Consider the following 23,323-nt stretch of genomic DNA (forward strand, 5'->3'; position numbering starts at 1 on the left):
TTCATTTGTAGTGCTAGAAGGGATGCACAATATTATTGGCATACATTTCTGAGGATATTTGCAACCAAAATTATGTCTATAATAATCTGCCTGTATCAGCTGAAAATATTAGCAAGTTGTTTGAACAATTAAGTTAGGGCCGGCTTGGACTACATTTTTTTTTTTGGTCGTTCGCGACAGCTCTATCAGACTATGCGACAAGACTCTTGTCCCGTCTTGGCTGACAGCCTGGCCAAACTATTAGCGTGATCTGGGCGTCTTATTGTATGCTGACATCGCCACTGTCTCCATAACTGTCCCAATCATATCAAGAGGAGGACAATATGGACCTGCTCTCCTTCAAATGGAACTGTTGGTATGAATGTGGTAAAATGTCAAGCAGCACTGAGGTTGCAGTCGGTCTGAACTCTGAACCATGCAATGGCAGTCTGACCCAAGCCGTTACCTGTGATTCAGCTTGTTTTAGAGTGGTGCAAACAGATAGATGTGAAAAGAGGAAAGATTATTCTCATTGGAGGGCTATCAACAACAGTTCTGTTAGATAAAGTAATGCTATTATATCTACCTTTTTTATCGATCATCATGATAATCTCAACATGGCTGAGAAATTTCACGGCTCATTTAAACACAAAAAATGCTTTGCAATATCAGTCAGATTCTCATGTATTTTGTCATTAAGTGCAACGCTTCCTGCTCATGAGCGTAGCTGGAAAAAGAACAGCCTTTTCAGAATGATATTTCTATTTGTCCTTTTTTCAAGTATTTCTGCTTCTTTGAAATGATTTAGCCTTTATATCCTTCTGAAGTTTTAACACAGAAAATTCATGGATTTTCTCAGAATAGTGCAACTGAAGGATGAAGAAGACAGCTGTATGTTAAGGTTGAAAAAGATGGAGGTAATCACTTCCAAGAAGCAGATAAAACTGAAAAAGGGGAAATAGAAATATCATTCTGAATAGGCTCTCCCTTTTCCTGCTGTGCTTTAAGCAGGAAACGTTGCACTTTCTGAGAAAATCCATGAAAATTAAAAGCTGCAGGAGATAAACTTGTCCATGGAAAATTAAATAGCCTTGGCAGATATCTTCATTATAACAAGACTGGTCTAGAAAAGCATTTTTGTGGTAATGTATGCTGTGAAATTATGCTACAGTGGTGGTTAGGAGGAGGGTGTAGTGATCAGTTACTCTCAAGCACCCTGTATGATAAAAATGTTACATATAATCAAAAACAGTGAATGGGCAGAACTGTCCTTGTGTTAGAGACAGTTATTGTGCAGTTATTCAGAGTACTACAGCGTTTCTGTGTTTCCTGCGGTCTTGTGTACACAGAGATTGTTTTCAGACCATTGCAGTCTTAACGTAGAACTATTTGAAAACGAAGCAGAACGTTGTCATGTAAACGAGGCCCTAGAACCACAGAAATGATTTGTGAGCTCTTATGTGCATAAGAGGGAGGTGAGTCCTGATTGCAGGTTGTCAATGATGACATATAATTAAGACATAGGTTTGATGTGCACACTGAAGTGCAGTCAACCCACTGTCCAAATACTCAAAATGAATTTTGATGCAAAATGTGAAGAAGGTCTTAAACTCAAAAAACAAAGGATGAGTGAAAATGGCACGAACTGGCCTTCTTTAAAGTCTAGACTTTTTCACCAGTCTGTAAGGTAACTTAGGGCTGAACCTACAATTGTTCCACACAGTTTAATAAAACTCTACAGCTCGTTGTTATATTAATTCTGAGTAACCCTTACCCAGTTAGCAGGGAGAAAATAAACATGATGATGAGCTTTTTCAAATACAGCATCAGCCTAAAATTTAAAGACTAGTTTATTATCAGTGATGGACCCAGCTACTTAACAGGCTGGTCATTTATAGCATTAGGAGAGATGACAGTAGCAAGAGGCAGATTTTTTTCAACATTAGCACAAATTAATCTGAGGCAGGCTCATGGCTCGCTTGGGCTTTATTTAACCAGCTCCAAATGGTAAAATTTTACATGGTTCCCAAAAATCCTTAAACATCTTACATTTGATTTTTAAGGATTGAAAGTCATAAAATGTCCTGAAAAGTCTTATTTTAATGTAAGGTCTTTCATCTTAAGATGACAGTTTGACCGAGACACGTCTATACTTAAACATTCTACAGGGTCTAGTAAGTGTTGTACTGTATAATTATTACTTATCTTTCTTCAGATTTGCTTGTTTAGGTGAGAGTTAGTGTAATTTACAGCTGTATGTCGCCTTCCTATTCAAGGATAAACAAAAAACAGGAAGATGGAAAGCTACAGGAAATTTGGTGTCAAGATTAGAAAAACAGAGATTGGTTCAGAGAGCAACTATTAAAAGGCTGCTTGTAAAATATGCAAAAATGCTTTTAACTTCAAATAATAAGAACCAAGGTCTTTGAGTCCCACCTGAAACTGGAAAAGAACATGGTGCCAAAATGATAATTTTCTCAGTCTTAGATTTGGATTTCTACAATGTAATTTTCATGATGCCAGTATTGCAAGTTGTGATACTCCACTTATGATGAAATTGCTTTGATTGTGCTGCCCTAATTATTTAGGTTTCTTTTTTTGTATTCTTGTTTCTATTCTTAAATTTTATCAAGGCAGAAGCAGTAAAGGGCAGATAGTTTATAGACAGTGATTCTTGCTCAGCTGGATTATAAACCTGTAGTTGTTTTGTAAAATAACTAAAGTTTCTTGTTAACATTTAGCCAGAACTGTCAAACACTGACATAAAACCTATCAGGGACGGAAATAAAAGAGATAAAAGGTCAGAGCAGAGTTACAAGGGTTTGGAGAATGATTGTTCCTCTTCATTTACTGTCTTGTCTCTCTCTCTCTGTCTCCAGTATGTTCTGTACAGCCTGTGATGGTCTGTGTGATAAAGTGTGCCACGAGAAGGTCATCGACTCCATGGATGCCGCTCAGTCTCTTAAAGGCTGCACTGTTATCAAAGGCAACCTGCACATCAACATCCGTAGAGGCCGTAAGTACTTCAGCGTACAACAGTTAACCCTAACATCTCTACAGCTGGTAGCAAGTGGCAGTCTCTCAGCTGCTCAGGGAAACTTAAATGCACTTGTGTGGTGCTCATCAGTCAACTAAAGTCAAGGATTTCCCTACAACACTCAGATTTCACAAAGTAAGAATGGTGGTAGTTTAAGTTTAGAACAGGGTCTCTGTAAAGTTTTTAATTGTTTGGGAAGTGTGTAATTTCCTCCTAAAGAGAAAGAAGGCCCTAAAAGAGAAAGATGAATAGGGATGGAAAGAAGGATACTGAATTCAAGGGAAAGAACTAAGGAGTGACTAAGTAAGTAAACTTTATTTATATAGCACATTTAAAACAGCTTTCAGCTGGTCAAAGTGCTTCCCATTTAAAGCATAATAAGAAACAACCAAACATTACAGGAGATCATAGACAAGACCAAACACAATAACATGGCAGAGAGTACACATTGAATTGAGAGGAGAATATTTCTTTGGTTGGAGAAGTCTCTAAGCAGTATTGAAAGCCATGGAAAACAGGTGTGTTTTGAGCTGGGCCTTGAATAAATGTAAAGTGTTAGCACCTCTAATTTGAGGAGGCAGATTGTACCAATCAAGGCAATCAAAGAATACAGTAGGGTTTTCGTGATGCCAGATTCAAGATTAATTATGATAGTAAAAATCTGAAGATGATTTTAGTATCCCAGCAGTAATACAGTACAACTCCTTGGCATCCAGTATGGTGTAGTGTAAAATCTAGATTAGAAGTTGTCCTGGTATTTAAGTTGCAGTCTGTTTTTGGTAATTGTATGGGAAGAAAGTTTAAACCAGTGGTTCTCAACTGGTGGGATCCAAGAGTGGGTCGCGGAGCAGTTTCCAATGGGTCCAGTGGGAACCATCTGTTTTCACTGTATATAGCTGTATCTACTAGCTATAGTATTGAAGCTTAGCTCTTAGCCGCTAGTGATTGATTGAAACAGACTCAAAGTCCGCCTGCCCTCACCTTTTGAGTCTCTCTGCCTCTCCTGCCTGTCACTTGTTGTCCTTTAGGAGTGTTTGTAAAGCCTGCAAATGTGGTAACTGCCAATGCAGACTAAAAGTGCTAAGTGCTAGCTAAACCTGCTAAACGCTATGAAAGTTATCACCCATGATGACAGTTTAAACCTTTTATTTCCTTCTCGGTGACCCCCACAAACATACTGCCTTTTACATACCTTTGTAGCTTGTATTCCACATGAATAAATGCAGTCGCGTAAAATGTTTAAAGGGTAAAAATGCTTAACCTGAGTTGTTGGCCTGCTAAAATGAAAAGAGGATGACATGAGTAATAAGTGCATCTGTGTCTGTGTTCAGACAACATGGTGGCAGAGCTGGAGAGTTTCACAGGTTTGATCCAGAGGGTGACAGGCTATGTTCGGATCCGACACTCCCACACCCTGAGCTCTTTGGCCTTCCTTCGTAGTCTGAGATACATCGATGGAGAAGAGCTTCTGGATGAGTAAGAGCACACACAAACACACAAATTTATAGAATTAAACATAAAACACCAGTTGAGGTGGCATGAGAAGACTGATCAGAGCTAATAATGAGATGAACGCATGCACTTTGTTTAACCCTGTTCATACATGAGCTCCTGAAAATTTCCAGAAAACTTTAGGATAGCCTACCCCTGACATCTTACTGAGTTGCTGTCTTTCAGGGGAAAGTTTAAGGGTGAAAAAAATCCACTGTTTAGTGGGGTCGTGCTCGGCTGTTGTATCCCAGCTGAAAGTCAGCGTGAGTCGTGCTTCTCCATATTCGTGTCTGGATGAAATTTGCACAGTGTACACCTGGCTTCAGGCTAGTGATTGCCAAAATGAGTTCCCAAAGTAAGACCCTTTGTATTAGACTTGGTGACGCAAGGCTTGCATGCAGCTGCTCGGCCATGGAAACCCATTCCTTTAAGCTCCAGTCACAGTTTTTGTGCTTACATTAATGCCAGAGTTCAGAACTCTTCAGCTATGTAGTCAGCAGAGCGTTGGTGACATTTAAGCACCATGCACCTTAGCAGTTGTTGACCCTGCTCTGTGATTTAAATTGGTCTCCTGCTTCGATGCTGTTGTTCCTAAAGACTTCCACTTTCTAATAATATCACTTACAGGTGACTGTAGAACATCCAGGGATGAAATTTCACTAACTTCCTCATTGCAAACGTGGCATCCATCACAGAACCATGCTTGAGGTTACTGAGCTCCTCAGAACAACAGATTTTGTATCACAAGTGTGTAAATGGAGACTGCATGGCTAGGTGCTTTATTTTATACATGTCTGATTGGAACATCTAAATTCACTTAAGTGTGGCTTTCCCTGGACATTGGGTTCTTGATCTGTAGATTTTGGACTTAAGAGAGTTTGGGATAATTTTGGTGTGCTTCAGTTTTTTTTTCTTTAATATTTAACCAAAGGCGATTTTGTTGCAAATAAACATATACATATGAAACATGTTTGAGCCTTTGTGAGAAACATAAACAAGCTGAAGAAAGCAGTTTTCTGGCATAGCTCTGAACAACGAACTCGGAAGGCATTTGACTTCACTCTCTTTTTCAGAAGTCATTATTTCTCAGTAAATGTAATTGTGTGTTTGATATTTGCTTTATCAGTATTAAGAATGTTGCTTATTATACAGGAAAGACACTTCTATGTGGGACTGAATGTAACAACCTTCTTTTAAAAGACCATGAATTCAGCAGAAATTCTAAAAAGTCCAAGGAAAGCGTCTCTGGGTCATGGAGAGGCCTTCACTCCCACCTCTGTGTGTTTCTCCTTGAGTTCACAGGAATCTCTCTGTCCCAAGGCCCACATTACAGTCATTCCTGAATGTCTGGGTGTTACCCAATGACTCATACAAAGTGCACCTCCTCTCCCCTCTAACATGAAAAATCAGCCCCTGCTTAATCTGATTCCTCAGGTCATTTTTATCCCCTCTGTGTGATCCATTCCCCCTCCTGTCTAACTGGGTCATTAAGAAGTGCTCTATTGCTACCTTTTCTCAGACTAGAATAGCTTCCCCTTGATGAAAAGAACTAGCAGGTATATAGAAGTCACTTCCTTTGACACTTTTTTGTAAGCCACAGAAAATAAAGCATTGTTCCTGTAAACATTTGCTTTCAGCTCATAGAAACTCAATACACAACCGTCTCAGAAACTTCCTTCAGTGTAGGATCACATTGCACATTGTTGAATGTCTCTCTTCCTCCTTTCTGTCCTCCAGCATGTACGCCTTCTCTGCCTTTGACAACCAGCAGCTTCAGTATCTTTGGGACTGGAAACAGCACAACCTCACCATCAAGAATGGAAGGCTTTTCTTTCGAGCAAACCCCAAACTCTGCATGTCCGAGATCCGCAAAATGTGGGAGAAGACGGGCATCCAGGGCCACTTTGAAGACAGTGATTTCCGAAACAACGGCGACAGAGCCAGCTGTAAGGGTCACATCAGCTTCAGTCTGAAAACCACAAAAATGTTAATTGCTACATAAAGTTACATGTAGAGGAGTTACTCTAGTTTACAAACATCATGCAAACACGTCCACTATGCCTGCTGCTGTTCTGAACCTCATGTCAGCAGCATTGACCTCCTGTTTAGTTAACAAGGCTATAATACTATGATATAAAAAAATCTGAACTTCAGTGCAACATTAGGAAAAATTTAAGGACACTGATACCTGGTCTGATACCACAGCAACTAATGAAGTCCTTTGAGACAACCAGTACTGTTTAGTTTTGTTAATTTGATTCCCAGCTTGTATGTTAGAAAGGAATGTTGTATACCAGATTGGACATACTGTTCTTAGCAGTAACAGGCATAATAATAAGAATGTCTTGTAAATAATGCTTCCAAAATGGAATATTTCCTCTGATTTATTATTAATAATCCCAGAGAAGATTTTTCTGGGTTTCTGCTCTCTGTATTTTACGGTGTTCTTACTCAGGACAATTTGTTCTTCAGTGTTTGTGTAGGGATTTGAAGCTTAGACTTATAGAAAACAAAGCAACCAGGTGACATTTCTGTCTCTCTCTGTTCTCTGTCAGTCTGCATTAAAAACGAATGTGATCGGCATTTTATGAGATGTAAGCAAGAAGGAGCCCAACTTCATTAGGAACAAACTAAATCCAGCATCTCTCTGAATATTTTCCATGGTTCTGGTGCTTTCTCATATCTTCAGAGCATAACTGTGGTAAAACAATCAAAAAGTCTCTACATGTCAGCCCTGTGACTGACTGGCAACCAGTCCAGGGTGTACACTGCCTCTCACCCAGTGTCCACTTGTTTGGGCTCCTGCCCCTTGGATTAGCAGTGTAGAAAATGCTTCCTCCCACAGCCTTTGGTCTGTGGGAGGAAGTTGGAGTACCTCAGGAGACCATGCATGGGGAGAACAATGCCCTTTAGGCCAACTGGTCACTCTAAATTACTCAGAGGTATGAGGATGAGAATGCTTGGTTGTTTGTCTCAATATGTCAGCGCTGTGATTGACTGGCATCCAGTCCACGGTGTACACTGCCTCTCAACCAGTGTCTGCTGGGATAGGCTTAGCAGTGTTGTAAATGGAAAATGGAGGGATGGATGAATACTCTGTTTTTTCCTTTATAACTTTGATACTTTCAGTAATGTCAAGCCTGAGCATAACAGATAGTGTATGATTTTAAAGCACTAGATGTTAAGTATCACATATTTTGACAGCCTTGCTGATTTATAGCTTCACATTTTAAACAAAAACACGTGCACAGTCAATTAATTGATCTAACGCTGCTCTTACTCCCTCATTCCTTCCTTTCCAGGTGAAAGCGCCATCCTGAAGTTTAAGTCCAACACCACCAGCAGCACGAGGATCAAACTGACATGGCAGCGTTACCGTCCCCGTGACTACAGAGATCTCATCAGCTTCATCCTCTACTACAAAGAGGCGTACGTTTTCAGGGTTATACCACTCATATGTTGCCTCTCCTTCAAGTTGAATACCTCTGATTGCAGCAATTATAGTTACTCTTAAAAATCTGTGGCAAGAGGCATCTCCTCTGGCAGCGAAAAAGCAGATAGTCAATTCTAACTTAATCAGTGGATAACTTCACTCAGGCTTCACTACAGTTTTTGCTGTATACAACAGCTGTTTTGGGATGTGATGTGGAATCAATCTTTATGTGCTACTGTGTAGTCAACAGAGGCGGGAAAAGTACAAGAGTATAGTAATTAAGCAAAAGTATATTTAGTCTGCTTAAAACTTAAGTAGTATTAAGAATCTCAATTTCAAAATGTACTAAAAAAAGTACAAGTACATGAAAAAGCTACTCAATTTTAGTTATGTGGGTAAATGTATTAAGTCACTTAAACCCCCTGCTTTTCACACCTGGTAATATGCCCGGAGGGCTAAGGGGTAAAACAAACAATAAAATAACTGATATTAAACAAAATTGTACAACAATCAAGAGAAAGCCCAAGGAAAGTTTAGTAAAGATTTAATAGTAGAGTTGTCATGATACCGGAACTTCAAATTTTGATGATATTTGTTCAGATCATACCATATTGACTCCTGTTTTGATGACACATCCACAAAGCAACACCACAACCTCTTCTCTTTTTTTCTTTTTATTTATTTATGCTGAATCTTCCTTTATGCAGAGGTTTTGTTTAGTGTGATTCTTTAGAACAGTGTTTCTGAACCATTTTTCCTTGGAGCTCCCCCTACATGTACATTAGAAAAGCGGAGCCCCCTCCTTCCAGGAGAGAAGAAAAAGTGACACATTGCCACCAAAAATCAACGTAGATTTTGATTGTTTCACTGATAAAACCCTAAAAAAGGCCTGTGAATGCTTTTCTTATCAAAGGACGTTTTTATAAACAACTTAATACTTGCTTTTTCATGGATTTAGTCAATATTTGTAAATCTAATTTGGCAGCCTCAGAGCAGATAAAGTCCCCCCCAAAAAAAATCTTTGGCGCCCCCCCGGGGGGTCCCAGACCCCAGGCTGGAAACCAATGCTTTAGAGCATAGCTGCTATTAAATTATCAGCAAATAATAACATCACTCTCTGTATCACTGCTCTGTTTTAGCAGTAAGGCATTGGCACTCACTCTCATTTAATCTTCCATCGCACTCTCATTTAACTCAGGGCATCATCAAGTTGACATTCAAATGTGTATATGTTTTTAACTTCATAACTTTGGTACTTTTGGTACCTTTGGCTGTAAATTCATAGATATTGTATAATTTAAATCACATGGTATCAAAAAGTATTAAAAAATTGACATTATCTAATACAGGGCACAAACTAATCAGAGATTGATACATGGAAAAAACTTTCAGTTGCAATCCATAAGAATCTTTTTTGTTTAAGATAGCCTGCTAAAAGATTGTTAATCTCTGAGTCTAACTGTCCTTGCAGGCCGTTCCAGAACATCACAGAGTTCGAGGGCCAGGATGGATGCGGCTCCAACAGCTGGAATATGGTGGATGTGGAGCTAAGCCAGGACAAGGACTCAGACCCTGGCGTCCTACTGTCCAACCTGAAACCCTGGACACAGTACGCCATTTTCGTGAAGGCCATCACACTCATGGTGGAGGACAAACACAAGGGTGCCAAGAGCAAGGTGGTCTATATCCGCACCAGCCCTGCAGGTAAATCAAATCAAGAGGTGTTAAAGCAGAGAGACTGACATTTGATAAAGACTCCTGCTGGAAGGTTGAAGAGTCTCTGACACAACAATGAACATTAATACAAACCTTTAATTTAACTAGAACATACTTATATTCAGCCCTCTCTTCTGTTTAGATAGCTGCTTGTTTCTCAAGTAGTCATAGGGCTGTATCATGATGAGCGTGATAGTTTTTCTGGGCGTGATCCAAGCATGCTGTAAGGAGATAGAGAGGAAGGCTGTTTTTGTAAACACAGCTGCAAGTCCAACAGATGGAGGAAAAGCTGATTTACAAAGCCTTTTATATAATTAGCTAAAGACTGCTTCAAAATAAATCCAGCTGTAAAGTCATAGTGGTGTCATGTTAGAGAGTCACATCTGCACCGGCAGACAAAGAATCTCTGCCTCAAGGAAGTAATTTTCCTTAGAAGTCAAGTTTACTGTATGACGCATGAACAAAGTGTCTCTAAAGTCTGATTAATTTATGTTTTTGTTTCTCTGTCAGCGCCCTCCATGCCTCAGGATGTGAGAGCGTACTCCAACTCATCCACTCAGCTGGTAGTGCGTTGGTCTCCCCCTGTCTCACCAAACGGAAATCAGACTTACTACCTGGTTCGATGGCAGCAACAAGCTGAAGACAGAGAGCTGTATCAGCACAACTATTGCTCCAAAGGTACACACTAACATGCATGCACTCATGCTGTGCACTGAACTTCTGGAAGTTTTAGAAAACTCGAAAAGCTAAATATTTCAACCCCCACTTTCCTAATTTTTTTCATCCAGCCTTCTAGTAAAATTCTCTAGAAGTTGGGGTGATTGATGTGTGAGCACAGCTGTTAAAGTCTCAAACAATCACTGTAGGTGAGCAGGCGGGGATGATGTTCATAACATGTGGCCACTGAGCAACCACTTTGATCGCTGAGCATATAATAAAGCTATTTGACTCTTTTATGCCTGTTAGTTGGTTCTTTTTTTTCTTGTTCCTTGATACTGTGATTATGTCTGATTATGTAGTGCTGATATACAGAAAAGACTGCCGCTATAGCGACTTACTCTGACACTTTGTCTGCCATCTGAGATTTTTGTAGCAGCTTTTCTACACCGTGTTTTGCCTCCTGAGATCAAATATTGTAGACATTATCAAGAATACATATTTTAAACCTCCTTCTGTTTCCTCCTTCAGAGCTGAAGATCCCCATAAGGATTGCTGCCATGGGTGTAGGAGACCAGGAAGAGGACACCAAGCCCACTAAGCCGGACCCGGATGGGGCAGACAAAGGCCCCTGTTGCCCCTGCCCCAGATCAGCAGAAGAACTGGAGATCGAAGCTGCTGATGCCTCCTACAGAAAAGTCTTTGAGAATTTTCTGCACAACTCCATATTTACTCCTAGGTAGGCTTTTCATGGCCAGTCTGAATTTGAACAATAAAACTTTTTAAAAGTATATTATTAAAAAACTATTTGGGATGAGCTTCGTTTAAGTGACAATTAAATGAAAGCCCACAGTGTCAAGATTCTTCCACATTATAATGTACAGCTTCAGCTGTACAATACAGGCCTAAAGGGGGTTGCTTGAGCTCAGCTGGTAGAGCGAGCGCCCATTTACTGAGGCTACAGTCCTCGACGCATTGGTCGCGTTTCCCGGTCTCAGTGAATGTTTGGTGCATGTCTACCCCCGCTCACTCTCCCCATGTTTCATGTCTGTTTCTGGCTGTCCTATCCAATAACGGGAATAAATCTTAAATTCAAACAATATGGTAAAATATTCTCATCCACACTCAACAGTAAACAAAGAGGTATTTTAGTATTAGTCAATGAAAACATCCCATTTGTCCATAGTTCCTCTAACATTTACGACTCATCTTTTTTCCATAACTTCTTTTTCTTTACTTAGTTACTCAACAAGTATCATAATAGCTGGAGAGTTTAACACTGTCATTTACCCTACAACTGACCGCTCTAGTACCCCTGGCAACTTAAGAAACTGGCACTCCACTTAAATAATTAAACATTAATGATCTGGTCTCGGTGATAGTTGGAGAATGAGAAACCCATCATCCAGACAGTATACATATTTTTCCTCCCCACGCCAATCATCCTCCAGAATGTACTTCTTTCTTGTACCCAAGACATCCAAGAAAAAACAATTCACCCAAAATAATAAGTGACCATGCTCCAGTTTCCCTATCAGTACAAACTCAAACTCATATCAAGTCTTCTGTAAGATGGCGCATTAATAAGTCACTGTTAGACAATCCAGAATTCACCACAATAATCAAGAGAGAGTGGGCATCCTTTCTGGAGATAAACAGTTCCTCGCAAATTTCACCATCCATTTTATGGAAAACAGTCATAAGAGGAATAATAATAATATCATACTCGTCACACATGAAAAAACATTAACAAAAACTAGAAACCACTTTAGAGACAAGAATCAAACACCTAACATCCCAACTCACCAGTAACCCAAAGGAAGAAACAAAAAAATAATTAAAGGGGACATATTTTACCCTTTTAAGACAAGTTTATATTGGCCTCAGAGGTCCCCGAAACATGCCTGGGAAATTTATTGCTGAAAAAAAAACACCCTAGTATAGGATTTTTGCATGTCTAAAAACCCCTCTGTTCCAGCCTTTCTCAGAATGAGCCATTTCTGTGTCTGTGTCTTTAAATGTTAATGAGCTGTCTGACTCCGCCTCTGACCACACCCCTCTCAGGAAATGGATGTGGCACTCCTGATGTTACAATGTTACAGACACTTTTATCCAAAGTTGAGGAGTTGGAAGTTGGACTTCGAACCATCAATCTCCCAGATAAAAGTCAGCAGCATAACCCACTGAGCTATCCAGCATCTCAGCTGGCTGCTGACAGGAAGATCAGGAGAGGGGGGGTGGAACTTTATTCCAAGTGGGGAAGGCCAACCAAACCTGGGAGCTGTGCTTACCCCCCAGATGACATCATGAGGGGAATATCTGAGCATGGCTTGTTTTAGCACACATTTTCTGATAGGTGAAGAAAGAGGGAGGAAGGAAATGGATTTTTCTGGTATTTGAGGGGACTGTGGACAGGCCAGGGCATATTTTTTTAGAAAAGCCTGAAAAAGTGTTTTTTTTTTTTAATATGTCCCCTTTGACTCAACCTAAAACCCAACTAGAAACCATTATGTATTAAAAAAACACAGTTTTTAATCCAACAAGTCAAATATGACAACTTTTAATACAGCAATACACCAAGCAAACATCTGGCTAGTCTCTTACAACTTAAAAAAAGAAAAGGCAATTATCCCATCCATAATAAGCACAGGCATTATCACCCACAGCACGTTTCATACATCTAACATGACTCTCTACACGTCAGACCACAAACCCAGCCAATCAGAAATAGACTCTTTTTTTTTTTTAAATAAACTGGATCTCCCAACATTACCAACAGAACTAGCCTCCTTTTGAGATGAACTACTAACCTTGGAAGAAGTACATAGAGCCTTAAACAAAATGCCAAAAAATAAATCACTCGGGCTCGGATGGATTTCCCTCTGAATTTTACCAAAAATATCTGGCCGATTAACATGCAGACACACTACTATACACATGCCATCAAAAGCAATATCTCATTTTAAACTTTTTTTACTTTTTTACTTTCATGTTACCCATTAGGATTGTTGTCTGTCTTGAGTGGATTTTGGGATGGGTTTGCTGGCTGTTGACAGCAGCCAGGGGGACAGGGGGGACAGTGGTCTCTGGCCAGCCTCTTTCTCCTCCTTAGCTTTTTTTGTCGACTGTCATTGTTATTATGTTTGTTTTTTTATTTAGTCCCCCCCCCCCCCCCACCTTTTTTTTTTATTTAGGACAACTATACTTTAGAGCCATCCCCTTTCCCCTTAACCTACAAGATTGGAATAATATATACTGTATAAGCCAGGACACCTTACCACATCACAGATTATCCAACATCAAGGCAATAATAATGTTTGTTTTTGTTTGTTTGTTTTTTGTTGTGTATTCTTGTTACTGTTCCATGTATGTATGTTCACTTTATCACCAATTAAGAAAAAATTAAAAGGTCTTAATTGCAAGACCATAAGGTCTTAAATTTTGAAGCTACAAATTTTTTATGTGTCAAAAGAGGTTGTAGTCTAGTTTTTCTGCCTTTGTTTTTGCGTTCAGTTAAGCACAAGTGAGATTCAGGAGGAACTCCACCAGATCAAATGGTAGTCTGCACATTTCTGTTCTGTTCCCTCAAGCTACCAGTGCATTGTTAAAGCTGTTCTGTGTCCCCAGCTTGCCAGTTAACTGTGATAGGTGATGTGTGCATGTAAATGATAGGAAAATGCAAGTTTCCTGAGAAGTGCTTGGAGGAGACTGTGTTGGAGCTGAGGCTTGGGCCGATATTTGTTTACATTTTACAGGATTTTGCAAATAAAAAGCAGCTTTTGTCAAGTGATACTAGCACAGAGTCTGTCAAGTTTAGCACATCTAGCATCTCAAGGAAAGCTTTTATTTGCATACTATAAATTAACTGTGGCACTAATATAAGTAGTTAAAAATTAAAGATGCAATGCAGGCTTCAATATACTGAGAGGGTCTAGAAAAAGGTCTTAAAAAGTGTTACATTTAACGTAAAATTTTCTGTATATACCTTGGAGTTTAAAATCAAAAAGAATACAATTATAGTTTGTGTTGTTTTGTACTGCTTCCACACTTCCATGCAATCTTTTGTTTTTAAACAACTGCTTCCTTCTCTTTCTGTCCTCGTCTCACCTCTAGGCCACCTGATCGCCGCCGTAGAGATCTCTTTGGCGTAGCCAACTCCACTCATCCCCGCCGCAGCCGCCCACACACCAACAGCAGCACGGTCCCTCCCCTCCAGGCGGCTGGTAACAGCAGCGTGGTGGACGTAGATCCAGGGGACAGAGAGTACGAGTTTGTGGAGCAAGCTGTGACGGAGCGGGAGCTGCAGATCTCCGGCCTACAGCCATTTACAGTTTACCGCATCGACATCCATGCCTGTAATCGTCAGGTCCAACGCTGCAGTGCCGCAGAGTTCGTCTTTTCCCGAACGAAGCCTGCAGGTAGGCAGACAAAGCAACTGTTCATGGAACATGCTTGTGACATGTTTGACCAGCACTGTAGCTTTATTACAGTAGTATTGTGTTTTTCTACACAGTGCTGAAAGCTCTGAGTCAATGTGCAGATTTTCTACCTGCTTCAGAGGTTGTAAAATAAGCTGGACACATAAAAATCACCATGGTAACCTATCCTCTCTATGGCTCTTCAGAAAAAGCTGACGACATCCCCGGTCTGGTGACCTGGGAGGGCCATGAGGACTGGGTGTTTCTGCGCTGGCCAGAGCCACGTCACCCCAACGGACTCATCCTCATGTATGAGATCAAGTTCAGACTGGCTGCTGAGGTGAGACCAACCATCGTATTGGAGGAAAATCAATATGTCCTCCATGATACAGTAAAAAAAAAAAAACACTCCCTCATTATAGACTTTTGATGGGTCTGTGATCTTCTCATGTGTGGGTTATAGTATTTAAAAATGACCTCTTGGTCTCTGGTTTGCCCTCAATGAAAGATGATGTTTTGTTTTTATTATCTGTTTGTTCTTTTTCTGCATCTGGTGAGTCCAATAGAAATCATAAACGATTTAATTTTGAGCCATAATTTTAATGGATTACATTTTAACAATCTGGAGGTGTTGTGCATAAAATTCCATCTGTCCTTTTGGGAAATTATGTCAGGAAAATTTAAACCAATCCAAATTAAATCAGGATAATGCTCCAGGAAAATATACCACTGCATAATGAAAGTTACCCACAGCTGACGGGATTTCAGTGATACTTGGCTTGAAGTAGAAACACACTGATATTCAGCCTTTGGTAAACTTTCTTTCTGTTGTTTTTCATCAGACGGAGAAGCACGAGTGTGTGTCTGGTCAGATGTACAAGGCCCAGCGAGGGGTTCGGCTGACTAACCTCAGTCCTGGAAACTACTCAGTCAGAGTGAGAGCAACGTCACTGGCAGGCAACGGCTCATGGACGCAGCCTCTGGATCTCTATGTAGCTGAACGTAAGATTCACACCATCATATGTCAACAAACAATATCTGTATCTCACATATATTTTATGACATCAAGTACATTTTTATAAGTGAATAAGTGAATTTCATTCATTTGACCCAACAGGATATGAAAACGTCCTCTACGCTATGATCTTGATACCTATCTCCATCGTCTTCATAATCTGCATTTTAACAGTGGTGTTGGTGGTTGTCAACAGGAAAAGGTATGTGCACTTAACTACTGTTGTAACTGCATAGTATAAAGCAGCTGATTAATTACTCTATGTAAATGCATAAAAGCAAAGATTAATTGTGCAAAGATAAAACATAAAACAGGAGTGTAAATTAAGCTTTTATTTATTGTTTGTTTATAATTGTAGTCTTTATGTATACAGGTGCATCTCAATCATTTAGAATATTATGGAAAATATAGATTCATTACACACAGAGTGAAATATTTTACAGTGTTTATTTCTTCTGATTTTGATGATTATGGGTAATCATTCATGAAAACCAAAAATTCAGTCCCAAAAAAGTAAGAATATTACATGAGACCAATCAAAAAAGGATTTTTAATGCAGAAATGTTGTCCTTCTGAAAAGCATGTTCCTTTATGCACTCAATACTCAGTTGGGGCTCCTTTGCATGGATTACTGCATCAGTGCAGTGTAGCATAGAGGCAGTCAGCCTGTGGCACTGCTGAGGTGTTATGAAGCCCAATTTGCTCTGATAGCAGCCTGTATCATTGACTCTGGTGTCTCGCATATTTCTCTTGACAGTACCCTATAGATTCCCCATGGGGTACAGATCCAGCAAGTTTTCTGGCCAATCAAACACAGGAATATCATGATCATTTTACCAGCTTTTGGTAGTCTTGGCAGTGTTGGCAGTTTGCAAGTCCTGCTGGAAAAGGAAATCAGAATCTTCATAAAGCTTGTCAGCAGAAGGAAGCATGAAGTGCCCTAGAATCTTCTGGTAAATTGTTGTGTTTATTTAGTTTCATCTGAAAAGAGGACTTTAGACCACTGAGCAATAGTCCAAGCCTTTTACTCTTTAGCCTAGTTAAGATGCTTCTGTCGTCTCTGGTTCAGGAGTGGGTTGACACCAGGAATGCGACAGCTTTAGCCAAAGTCCTTGATACATGGTGGCGCTTGATGAACTAACTCAAGCCTGAACCCACTCCTCGTAAAGTTCCCCCAAGTTCTTGTATGCTTTTTGCTTGTCAGTCTTCTCAAGGCTGCAGCTATCCCTGTTGCTTGTGCATCTTTTTCAACTTTTTCTTTCTACTCAACCTGCTATTAGTATGCTTGGATATTGAACTCAGTGAACACCTGAGCTACTTTAGCAATGACCTATTGTGGCTTACCCTCCTTGTGCAGGGTGTCGCTGATCGTCTGGACATCTGTCAAATCAACAGTCTTCTCTGTGATTGTCTGGGCTACTTATCCAGACTAAAAGACCATGTAAAGTCTCAGGAAACTTTTGCAGGAGCTTCTAGTTGCAGTGTAATAAGTTAGCTGATTGGAATTTGACACCATTAGTTTACCATATTGAACTTTTCACATTATTTCAATTTTATGAGATACTTTATTTGGGATTTTCATGAACTGTGAAGGTGCACAGACAGCATCTCTCTTCTCTGCTGCATGGAGCATTGTTCTCCTCCTGACCAGGGACGCAATAAGTGGTTGCCTAGACAAACCAGGGCCCCCGAAATCCAACTGGCAACTCCAAAATCCATAGCAATGAGCCATCAACAAGCTATTTAAGCATAATCAATCACAAAGCATATCTTAATCTACATTGGATTGGTTTTACTCACTTAGATACACTCAAAGTAAGCTTTATCAAGGTGGCTCCATCATCTGTAAGCTTTTTTTTTAATGTGGCCCTAAGTGAAATAAGTTGTTACATCCTGGATTTACAAGCTATACAAAGAAAAGCTTTAAAAACTTGGAATAATGGGAATCAGAAATATTTTGTCCCATATGGAAAATGCACAGACCATAGTAGATGTCCATAGATGTCCATAGTCTTTGTTTGAGTCTTAAAAGTTCTTTAAAAGGCTTATATTTTGTTTTAAAAGCCTGCAGCAGCCCTTCTGTGATTGTACTTTCTTAATATTTATGTTATATCTTGCAGAAAACCTTTGCTGAATAAAAAATATTTTATGTGATTTAATCATGATTCAAAGAAGCAGATTTGTTCAGGAAACTAACAATTTGTTCTGTGTGCTTGAAATACATTTATAAGGAATAAATTTAGTCCTCTTTTATTTTAAATCCATGTTTTCAAACACTCCAGTTTACTTTAGTCCAGTGTGTTGACAGTTTTGTCTTTGTCAGCGTTATTTAGAGGTTAGGACAGTGATGCGCTGTGATTATACCCCATGCATATTCCAACATGCATGCATGTGTGGTGAGTGAGTGCAGAGGTATGTGCGAGTGTTTGTGTGTCTCTAAACAGTTTGTTTTTGTTCACTCAGGAACAGTGACCGGCTTGGAAATGGAGTCCTGTACGCCTCAGTTAACCCTGAGTACTTCAGCGCTGCAGAGAGTGAGTGACATGTGATGAATGCCATTGTTGTCATAGTAACTGTTGAACATCTCTGCAGTTATTTACTTTTTCACTTCTCTGTTCAGTGTATGTACCAGATGAGTGGGAGGTGGCCCGGGAGAAGATCTCCCTGAGTCGTGAGCTCGGCCAGGGGTCCTTCGGCATGGTGTACGAGGGCCTGGCGAAGGGCGTGGTCAAAGATGAGCCAGAAACACGTGTTGCCATAAAGACGGTCAATGAGTCAGCCAGTATGAGGGAGAGGATTGAGTTTCTGAATGAAGCATCGGTCATGAAGGAGTTCAACTGTCACCACGTGGTATGAACACACATTTTAAAATGTGACATTGCAATGATGCTTAGAAAGAGTGTTTGCCTTCTACCGATTTGCTGATGTGGTTTTCTGTGTTTGGTGCAGGTTCGTCTCCTTGGTGTGGTGTCTCAGGGTCAGCCCACCCTGGTCATCATGGAACTGATGACTCGAGGAGATCTGAAGAGTTACTTACGTTCCCTCCGACCTAAAGAGGTACTGTCTACCTCTAATACAAGATCATTATTACCAGCTCCTCGCACAGGATGTTGACAACAGAGTCAGCTTGATGTCATTTCTGATCAATTGACACTAGCCTTAATTCCACTGAGTAAAATTACCTAATACTTTTCCATGATGGACAAGTCCTTTGAATTATTGATAAAAAAATTAAATATTTCACAGTAAATAGATTTAGTAGACTAACAAAACTTTTCATCCATCAGGCTTTTAAGGTACACATATTCCTACAATACTTTTCCAGTACAGTTGTTTAAAATAAGTTGCAGCCATGTCAAATGCTGAAAATAATGTGCTTCAAATCTGATTACCCACGTGTATGGGAAGGGGAACATAAACTCCAAGTCCATAAGCAGTGTGAATCAAACTGAACCAATATGCGTGACGCTAACTTCAGCTGCTGCTGAACAGTTACCCTCCTCATTTACTCAAATTGGCTTTAAAAATGAAAAAATTGCACTTTCAAACTTTGCAGTAAGTCCTATTGGTTCAAAATATTCATACAATGTTCAAATCTGTGTTGAAATCAGCAGATTTTAGACTTTGTCATGATGACTTGGTAAAATTAAATGTGTGACTGTGGTGAAACTGAGTCAACAGAATGCAGTGTTTCCCACAGGACCGGAATCTATTTGTGGTGGTGGGTTGCTGGGGGGGGTGCTGTGTGCAAAAACAAAAACAAAAAAAACAAGGAATTGGATTTGGATTTGAATATAAAACTTTCATTTAATGTAAAATGTAAACAAACACCAAATAAACTTAACTTAAAATGAATACATTTAAATAAAAAATACAATAGCTAACTTAAAGACATAAATAAAAATAAATAAGAAATTAGGTTGAATAAATAAAGTAGGTAACTCAAATCCAAGGGAGTAACAGTTTTGTCAGATTTTTTTCCTGCAGAGTTTGCACCCTTTCTCGGGGCATTTTATTGTATGGGGCTTCCAAAAAAAATATTCCAAAGCCTTTTCATATGGGAAGTCCTCAGGATCAGGTCCATTTATGGATATTTTCAAGCAGGCGGCCAGGTGTTCTCCTTGCAGGCGATTGCCGAGGTCTGTTTTCACCTAAGGATTAATTGAAAAGATAATAACTTGTCAAAACTGCACTAATAAAAAAATGTGAAAGATTGTCTTGCTCCTCAAAGTGATGCTCTTACCCTATTCATAGTTGAAAAGTATTAATATTTCTTAAAGATAAAATATTTAAATATTTTTTAATACTCATCTGTGTGAATGAGTGAACATCCACATCAGAGTTAATAACTAGCAAGGAGAACCACTCTATGCACAGCGCCGCCCAACCGGCGGCAGCAACTCAACATGCCTTAAGTGGTTAGCCTGTTGGCTAACACTACATGAATGTCTTTGCACATGTTGAGCTTCCAGCTACGTTGATATAGAGACAGGTTAATATAACATGGTAAGTTCGAGCTGTTCTGCCTGCTTGACTTGTTTGCCCACGTATTTGTACCTAGAGGTCTGTATGATAACGTTACTTACCTTCGTCTCGTCGCTCTTGTGCTGCTACGTCTTCTTCTCTGGTGGACCAAATGCGTTGAGAAGCATGTCTTCTAGTGATGGGTCATGAGCAAAAGCTGCGGCTCTGAGAGCCGATGCTTTGTAGTGAATCAGAAGAGCCTGCTCGCATAGAGTGAGAGCCGGCTCCCAGTTTTTTTTCTTTTCGCTGCTTAGCTCTCATAGTGCTTAGCCCCAGCTCTGGTCAGAACTTTGTTTTGATTGGCCAGCATGGTGGCCATGTGGCAAATCACATGTGAGGATAAAGGATTATACCATTATGTGAAAACAGAGAGGGGGGTGTCACTACCCGATCCGTCCCGGAAACCCGATTTGTACTTTTCATGTGCAAACACGTGTCTACATCCGCTCTGCATTGATTCTAACCCTAGACAGTGGAATTTAAATGCTAAACCTAAGAATGGTGTTGTAACAGAATAAATGCACAAAAGTAGGCAATTATAAGGATTCTCATAAAAACACCGAATGCAAAAGGGTTTTCAACACACTAACCATTATTTTTTGTGAAATTAAGGTAAAATATAGGGCTACAAAATATCCTAAATAAAGAGCCGTTCGGGAGTTGAAAGAGCCCGCTCTTCTTTGGGAGCCAGGCCAAAATAGCCGGCTCTCTGAAAAGAGCCGAACTTCCCATCACTAATGTCTTCTTCTTTGGTTTTATTGGCGGAGGCGATGCATACTGCCACCTACTGTACCGGAGTTGTAACGACACACTACATTCACAGAGTGAGAGCGAACATGGAGTGCCAAAATCTATTTGTGGCAGTCTGCCACAAATAAATGAATGTATGGGAAACACTGGAATGTCAATAAATATTAGAAATATAAGAAATTGTCTGCCATAGAATATATGTCAGATTGATTATAAACTGCAGAAAATGTATAAATTATGTGAATATAAACTTCTGTAATTCTATAAGATAGTATTATATCAGTGTTTTTAACACATGTGATACTTGAGTGGGCCACCCAGATAAATGTGCTGCACCCAAGTATTTTTGACAACTTTCTTCTTGTTTCAATCCTCATATAAACCATATCCATGAGAGAGAGTATGAGAGAGACGTCCTCCCATAAGTGCACCAATTGAAGTGCAACCATTAATGTTAACACTGAAACTTCTCATCATCGATTATTTTCAGGAAATTGCTTTGTTACTGCAGCAAATATTCAGACAGCCCATCATCACAGAAAGTACACAGATAATTTCGTACAAGTCTGAGCACTCATATGGATTTTTACCATTGAATACTAAGAAATTAACCTTTGCAGTAATTAAAGTAAAAGAATTAAATACCACATGATAAAATCATTCAGAATGCACAGGTTAAAGAAATGCAGTAGAGAGTGCTTAAAGGCTATCTGTCACTGATAATGAAGAAAATACATGAAAAATCATAAGTGAAATAACTCCTACAGATACAATAGGGCTCTCGTAGTGGTCAGTGCTCAGGCCCTGTCACAAATAGCCAGCAGATAAGCAACACTTTTTACCATCTTTTCTCCCACATTAGGTCATAATTCTGCATTTAAAGAAAGCAGGGGGGCTTACTATTCAGAAAATATTCCTTTTGCTGTGCAGGTTTGATTTAAAAGAGTCCATTGGGGGGGCTTACTATTCAGAAAATATTCCTTTTGCTGTGCAGGTTTGATTGAAAAGAGTCCATTGGTAACAGTAAGTGGTAAGTCCAAGTGGTCAGCCTGGCTCATGGACTTTAAGTCTGTCTCACAACAATCATGGCAGACTGAGTACAATGGCAGTACTATATCTAGAAGATGCACAAACTACAGACAGTGAAAAAATGATGGTGCTAAAAGAGCAGCACACCCACATGAAAAATGAGCATTGTGGACTGTGCTGAATGAGATGGAAATGGTTTCACAGGAAAATAGTTCAGACCATTTTTCCCTTTGAAAGAATCAAAAAGAAGAAACTTGGGCTATATAGTGGGGCAACATATATTCCAGATTTTACGGTATGTGGCTTAGTACTGCTGATATCAAAGTTTGTGTCTGGCTGAGATTTTTTTAGTTTCCCTTTGAAGAACAAATATCTTCAATCAGTCATTCCTTTGATGTAAAGATAAAACAGTTACCTGTTTCAGTGATAACTGTGATAAAAATCACCCACGGCTTGAGGGGAAAGAAAAAAAAACTCTGACTGTGGGAATAGAATGAACACACTGGCTTCAGCCTTTCCTCATCTGCTCAGAACGGCCATGAAAGCACTCCCAAACTATACAGCAGGTCATGTTAGTTATAAATAATACTCCAACATTGAAATTGGCAGAATAGAAGTTTATTAGTTCACTTGACGAGACGATGGATGGTTTTATTATGATATGTCCAAGGTCGGCTCAGTAAAATGATTACGCTTCACTTTTAGGTGAATGTAAATACAATTCCTCACCAGCTTATACCACCATAGTTCAAAATGTGTTGTTTTTTTTAATTTCCACCAAAGATCAGAGAAGTATCGATAGCAGTATTGATAAGGACTTGGATCAATAAGGAGCCTTAGATTGAAAATATGATCAGTATATCTGTCTTTCTTTGGCAACATTGGTACTTTTCTGTCCTATCAAAGGTAAAAATAACTTGTATTGTGTCTGTAAAATCATGTTGTATTAGAAAAACAAAGTATCAAAATATTTTACCTTTTTTAGTATTTTAATATATATATATTTAGTATCGTTATTAAAACATATTTGATGAGGTATAATCTTTACTTTTAACATATTACTATTTTAATGTAAAAGTGCTTAGTGCTCTGTTATTTATGTAGCTTTTATACATGAAACTTGATGAAATTATTTCAAATAATTTTTCAGTACTTTTTGAACATTTTCACTAAATTGTAACAATACTGTAAGAATCCTGAAGATTTTATTGGTCGTTGTAATGGAGATATATTATAATATCATTACATCTCTACTTTAATGATATGTCATTGGT

At 39.3% G+C, this 23,323-nt stretch overlaps 1 protein-coding gene across 2 annotated transcripts in view; it reads left to right on the forward strand.

Annotated features, from left to right (window-relative positions):
• The window catches only part of LOC121507367 (insulin-like growth factor 1 receptor), an 87,894-nt gene that overhangs the window by 55,168 nt on the left and 9,403 nt on the right, over nucleotides 1–23,323 (forward strand). For both annotated transcript variants that reach the window (XR_005991711.1, XM_041783668.1), the window contains exons 4-17: nucleotides 2,859–2,995; nucleotides 4,348–4,492; nucleotides 6,245–6,453; nucleotides 7,810–7,936; nucleotides 9,412–9,644; nucleotides 10,167–10,334; nucleotides 10,845–11,052; nucleotides 14,427–14,731; nucleotides 14,938–15,071; nucleotides 15,574–15,733; nucleotides 15,849–15,948; nucleotides 18,210–18,280; nucleotides 18,367–18,596; nucleotides 18,696–18,803. Coding sequence is in view for 1 of the 2 variants with exons in the window: in XM_041783668.1 (XP_041639602.1) it covers nucleotides 2,859–2,995; nucleotides 4,348–4,492; nucleotides 6,245–6,453; nucleotides 7,810–7,936; nucleotides 9,412–9,644; nucleotides 10,167–10,334; nucleotides 10,845–11,052; nucleotides 14,427–14,731; nucleotides 14,938–15,071; nucleotides 15,574–15,733; nucleotides 15,849–15,948; nucleotides 18,210–18,280; nucleotides 18,367–18,596; nucleotides 18,696–18,803 (2,335 nt within the window). In the remaining variant the exon portion in view is untranslated. The remainder of the gene's footprint in view (nucleotides 1–2,858; nucleotides 2,996–4,347; nucleotides 4,493–6,244; nucleotides 6,454–7,809; nucleotides 7,937–9,411; nucleotides 9,645–10,166; nucleotides 10,335–10,844; nucleotides 11,053–14,426; nucleotides 14,732–14,937; nucleotides 15,072–15,573; nucleotides 15,734–15,848; nucleotides 15,949–18,209; nucleotides 18,281–18,366; nucleotides 18,597–18,695; nucleotides 18,804–23,323) is intronic.

This window comes from Cheilinus undulatus, linkage group 1 (genome assembly GCF_018320785.1).
Source record: "Cheilinus undulatus linkage group 1, ASM1832078v1, whole genome shotgun sequence".
NCBI classification, from domain to species: domain Eukaryota; kingdom Metazoa; phylum Chordata; class Actinopteri; order Labriformes; family Labridae; genus Cheilinus; species Cheilinus undulatus.